Source organism: Strongylocentrotus purpuratus, unplaced genomic scaffold, assembly GCF_000002235.5.
Source record: "Strongylocentrotus purpuratus isolate Spur 01 unplaced genomic scaffold, Spur_5.0 spur5_scaffold_20, whole genome shotgun sequence".
NCBI classification, from domain to species: domain Eukaryota; kingdom Metazoa; phylum Echinodermata; class Echinoidea; order Camarodonta; family Strongylocentrotidae; genus Strongylocentrotus; species Strongylocentrotus purpuratus.
In genome coordinates, this window is record NW_022145606.1 from 35,972,228 (window position 1) to 35,975,933 (window position 3,706).

Here is a 3,706-nt window from a genome sequence, read left to right on the forward strand (position 1 = left end):
TATTATACCTTTATCTGCTCTGGCAAGCAGCAGATTGGACTTTTTATTTTTATCAACCGCGTTCATCTTCGTTTCGCTTGCGGAGCAGTGCAATTTTTGTTAGATTATTTAAAAGACAATCCAGTAACCCTTGTAATAAGTTTATTTGTATGAAAGCAGAAAAATACAGAAACAGAATGGACTCTGGCAACAGTTTGAAATGAATCGGACCAATATTAAGGAAGTTATGAATTTTTGAAATATAGGATCAAGTCTATACGAATCTCAAATTTATAGTTTGGTTACTGGATTGTGACGTAAGACGTGGATAACTCGATCTCCCATTTGCCGTGTACAAAAATATCACTAATTTCTGTTTTTTCGTAAGTTCCTTATTTCTTGGGGCACGTACTTTTATAGCTAGCATATTATTAAATGTCCTCTAACAAAAGTAAACATCACATTGACATTACCGCTTTGAACAGCCTATTTGAAGTGCCATACGTAGGCCTCTTTAGTGTTTACAACTTTTTCACAAAATCAAATCAATCGTCAAATATGGGGGAATTTAATCTGTATATCTTACTTTAGATAAGTTGTTCCAGATTGGATTTGGACGGGGAGGGGGAAGTGGGAGCTCTGTGGGGGGGGGGGGGGGGGGCTTGTCTATCCCCCTTCCCCCATCCGCCCCTCCCCGATCAAATGCAAATTGTAAAGGTCAAATATTTCTTAGGAATTTAAGTGTAAGAAAAAAAGGCGGCGAGACAAGAAAAATTTCAATTTCGAAAATTAATATGAAACGAAAAGGTCAGTGTTAAATCATGGACCTACTACGTCAAACCAGTGGAGGCTAGAAAGCTAGGGGCCGGCCGCGCCCTCAGCTCAGCGCAGCGCGACCACTCGATCGAAAGAGGAAGCTAATTCAAAATGGCGGCACCCACAGCTACCCGGAAACCTTCAATTTCGTCCATAATCAAAGGCATTTCTGCCTTTGTTATGTACAGATTTCCATTTCTTTCAGCTTTAACCCTTACGATGCTATGTTCTGAAAGGGAGCAAGAACACAGGTATGTATTAATAATATTTCGTTTACGTATTTGTTCTTCTAGTTTTGCTTCTCAAAATTGTAGCCCCACGTATTGAATTTCATGTCCTGAATTAACTAGGACGGGCCTATTGTGTGTGTGTGTGTGGGGGGGGGGGGGGATCTCAGACTTTCCCTTTCCCCCCTCTTGAGTAGAACCTAAACATAAATTATACATTATTGATTCCTTGTAAGAGTAATAAGATCACAAATGATTGGTAGTTTAACCCTCTCCTTTCTATTCTAGTGTACTTTCGTATCCATTTTGTTAAAGCAAAATAGCAGTTTCATATCCATTCTTAATCTTAATCTTAGCAAAGGAATTTTAGCCCAATTTTGTACTAATTTTAATCATAATCATATATTGCATTTTCAACCTGAATTTGGATCACATACAAACATCAGGAAGCCTCCGTTTAGGGCTTCGATGTCGACGGTGTTGCTCAATAGGCCTACCGTCTCTACGCCATAACTCTGCACCTCAAACTGAGGCTATCAGTAAAAATTATGCAAACTTCTTGTAGACCTATGCACAATACCATAAACCATATAATAATAATAATAATAATATTAATTTTTATATAGCGCTTAATACAAATGTCTCTAAGCGCTTTACAAATATACTATTACCCCGAGAAGAAACACCAATAACGTCATCCTCTCTCCATTTCTGTTTCATTGTTTAGATCGGAAGGATTCCCTTTGATCTATGTCTACATTCACATCGTAGTCATGTTCACCTGCGGGACGATGATGTCATTCGGCTCTCAGAGGTCACTATGGGCCATCGTCACGGCCGTTTCCATGGCGATCTTCACAACAATAACCCAGAGCCAGCAACCAAAGTCCAAGATGTGGCTTGTGGTAAGACCCTCTCTCAATAACTCCCTTTAATCCATGCAATAAAGATTGATATACTTGTCAAGGGGACTGATCACTACTCCAACCACCCCCCTAAAAAAATTAATATTAATAATGATAATAACAATAATACAAAAAATTAAAAATTAAAAATTGAAAGAAAAAAAAAGGTAAAAGAAATCTTCAGTTTTTGTAAAATGGCATAAAGAAAGCAACAGTCTGTTGCAGGAAAACATTTTATCCTTTATCGCATGATTCATTTTTTAAATATTTCGATTTGAAGAGAGCATGTTGCATCTCTCACATGTGAAATTTAATTACTTGCCTTCATAATCAAATATACTAGTGATGGAAAAACATTCATGTTTGCCATCCCTTATTTGCTACATCTGTCATGAATTGTGTCTTCTGTTTCTCCTGCATCCACAACTCCCATCAAATGCATTCTTTCTCCTTCTTTTGATCACATTTTACTCTTTTCATTTTCTCTCTATCTTTCTCTATCCCACAAGCGTTCCTATCTCTCATCATGTGTATTTCTTATTTCGCTCTTCCACTTTTCTCTATTTCTCTCTCTCTATTTCTTTCTCCATCCCACAAACATCCCTACCCCCCACCATGTGTATTTCTTTCTTCTTGTGTTTGATCTCATGTTTAAGTCTTCCAATCTTTTTTTCTTTTCTCCATCTCACCGACACCCTCATCTCCCTCCAGGCATCCCATGACATCGGTGTCATAGGCATCTTTTTTTTTGCTCTTCCATTTTTCTTTCTTTCTCCATCCCACAAACCTCCCTACCTCCCATCATCTGTATTTCATATGTTGCTCTTCCATGTTTTAGTCTTCTTTTTTTTTTCTTCTCCATCTCGCTCTTCAGGCCCGGATCGCATCCCACGACATCGGCGTCATAGGTGTCTTCCTCATCCTGGCCAGCCGCGTCGGGGAAGACCTTGGCAAGAAATACCGGCTCCACTTTCTCTATCCCTATGGAAAAAACCTCATCTCCATATTCTGCATCATCAGCGCCGTACAGCTCTACCGGACGCCGGAGGAGCGCCGCGCCTTCCTATCGACGCTCCCCCACAGCGAGGTTGCCATGGTCATCCTGGGTGCCTCCATGCTCATGGGCGGGTTCATGTTCTCCTCCGATTTTCAATTCAAGCGGATCGTTGGATTCTTGTCCGTTGCTCTGGTGTTTTATATTCTAACAATCGATGGGAACCTTCATTACTGGCACAAGAAAGCGAGGTTGGAGTACTGGATGCAAATGAACATGATTCTCAATAGTGCTACTATTCTATGTAGTATGATATTCATGGCTACATGATATTGATCGTCTTATCACATCAGGGACCTGTTTCACAAAGCTTTTTTCAATGACAAATGACAAAAATCAGTGACAAATCTGCTGATAACCTATCAGAAGCAAGGATTTTGGTAGCTTATAACAAAAACTGTCACTTGTCACTGATGACACGTTTTGTGAAATGGGGCTTAGGGACCTGTTTCACAAAGCCTTTTCAATGACAAATGGCAAAAATCAGTGACAAATCTGCTGATAACCAATCAGGAGCAAGGATTTCACTAGCTTATAACAAAAACTGTCATTTGTCACTGATGACAAGTTTCGTGAAATGGGGCCCAGGTGTATTGTGCATCACTTTTCTTTAAACAAACAAAAATCATTGTGTGCCCAGCGAAAGTGTACAAACACAAACTAGATTTTAGTTGAATTACTAAACTCTTACTTCTGAGGCTGAACTTACAGCTGTCTATGTTAAA

The 3,706-nt window shown here is 39.4% G+C and overlaps 1 protein-coding gene across 1 annotated transcript; it reads left to right on the top strand.

The window, feature by feature from the left end:
* The first annotated feature begins 873 nt into the window (after positions 1-873).
* Positions 874-3,370, top strand: LOC756882 (transmembrane protein 101). Its single transcript, XM_011679096.2, has 3 exons — positions 874-1,046; positions 1,750-1,927; positions 2,802-3,370. Exons 1-3 carry the CDS (start codon positions 907-909, stop codon positions 3,249-3,251), a joined length of 768 nt encoding a protein of 255 aa, XP_011677398.2. The 5' UTR covers positions 874-906; the 3' UTR covers positions 3,252-3,370.
* The last annotated feature ends 336 nt before the right edge of the window (positions 3,371-3,706 follow it).

Bases quoted from the DNA above. Each gene is read 5' to 3' on its own strand.
- LOC756882 (XM_011679096.2), top strand. From the start codon at position 907: ATGGCGGCACCCACAGCTACCCGGAAACCTTCAATTTCGTCCATAATC. The intron at 1,047-1,749 runs GTATGTATTAAT...TTCATTGTTTAG, and splicing joins GAAAGGGAGCAAGAACACAG to ATCGGAAGGATTCCCTTTGA. The intron at 1,928-2,801 runs GTAAGACCCTCT...CTCGCTCTTCAG, and splicing joins AGTCCAAGATGTGGCTTGTG to GCCCGGATCGCATCCCACGA.